The sequence below is a fragment of the Apaloderma vittatum genome, unplaced genomic scaffold (assembly GCF_000703405.1).
Source record: "Apaloderma vittatum isolate BGI_N311 unplaced genomic scaffold, ASM70340v1 scaffold4911, whole genome shotgun sequence".
Lineage (NCBI taxonomy): Eukaryota > Metazoa > Chordata > Aves > Trogoniformes > Trogonidae > Apaloderma > Apaloderma vittatum.
Genome location: NW_009699442.1, coordinates 10,975 through 12,211, shown reverse-complemented (window position 1 = coordinate 12,211; position 1,237 = coordinate 10,975). Strand labels below are relative to the sequence as shown.

Below are 1,237 nucleotides of genomic sequence, written 5' to 3'. Positions count from 1 at the left end.
AAGGGAAAGCAGATCTTCATGAGTTAAAAACCACATACAACTGTGTCAAGGGAGAAAAAAAATTTATTGGTCCTTTAGGTTTCCAATGATTGCTTGTCTTAAGTTCAGCAAATTAATTCAAATATTACATACAAAGAATATGTTTTCTTCATCTGCAATGTTAGAGCTAGCTTAACATCCAGTGGAGATTTAAGGAATAAAAGCAAAATAAGATGATTTTCAAATTATTAGTAAAATACATGATTTTTTTTTCCTATTTGAGCAAAACGCTTGCAAAGAACTGGGTTCTGTGCTCAGTACCAATCTTCCTTGAAGATGACTCTTGCGTACTCACAAAAGGCACTTGAAATTCCTGGAAGTTGGGATGTCAGGAAGAGGAGGGATCAGCTATCACTTAGATAACAATATGCTCATTTTTAATAAGTGCAATACTAGTATAAATTCAAACAGCCACAAAGCACTAAGATACAAAAATTTAGCTAGACGTGCTAACTAAAGGGCCGCAAAGCTGGAGTACAACAAATCCTTCATGTCACCGTCCCCGTTACTCATCATCTCCACCGCAAAGGAGCAGGAGCGCTTTCCTGTAGTCCCCAGATGTATCTTTCTGTTAATATAACAGACCAGTCACCATGAGTCACAGCCACAGAAATGTGAAGAAAATCAGCTGCCAAGCAGAACTCCAACAGATTATACATTTGCCCAACCCACAGGAAATCCACTTGGATGACTCTCCTCTCTGGAATGACGCAAGGAAATTCTCTCTCTCTTATGTTAGAACTATATTTATACCAACAGAGTTTCAGAAATACAAAAAAATCTGAAAGCTTTACTAGAACTGATTTACCCATTGCATATCAGAATGCATTTGTCTGCAAGTGAGAAAGTCCAAACAAAGGAGAAGCCCAAAGCGACAGGAAGAGCAACAACCTTGACATCAGTGCATCATCTTTAATCCTTTAAATGTGCATCATTTGCCATCACTTAGAGGCCCCCCAGCCATGTTCCCTGTAATTAATGGAAGCTCTGCTACTAATTTGGCAGAACAGTTGTACAGGCCTGACAGACACTATCAACAGCAGGTTCTTTAGCTTAATTAAGAGAGCATAACATCAGGAATGATAACAGAAAATCGTAAAAAGCAGCATTCAAAATTAAACCAAAATACGCAGGAAAAAATTCCTAGGGAAAAAAAGGTATTTTGGCTTCAGCTTTACAGCAACAGCTGGCTCTGGAT

At 38.3% G+C, this 1,237-nt stretch overlaps 1 protein-coding gene across 1 annotated transcript in view; it reads right to left on the bottom strand.

Annotated features, from left to right (window-relative positions):
• Nucleotides 1-225: 225 nt before the first annotated feature.
• Nucleotides 226-1,237, bottom strand: part of ANXA5 (annexin A5) — a gene marked incomplete at its 5' end in the record, with an annotated part of 10,908 nt that continues 9,896 nt past the window's right edge. The window contains one exon of the mRNA XM_009878354.1: nucleotides 226-607. Coding sequence (XP_009876656.1) covers nucleotides 545-607 — 63 coding nt within the window. The remainder of the gene's footprint in view (nucleotides 608-1,237) is intronic.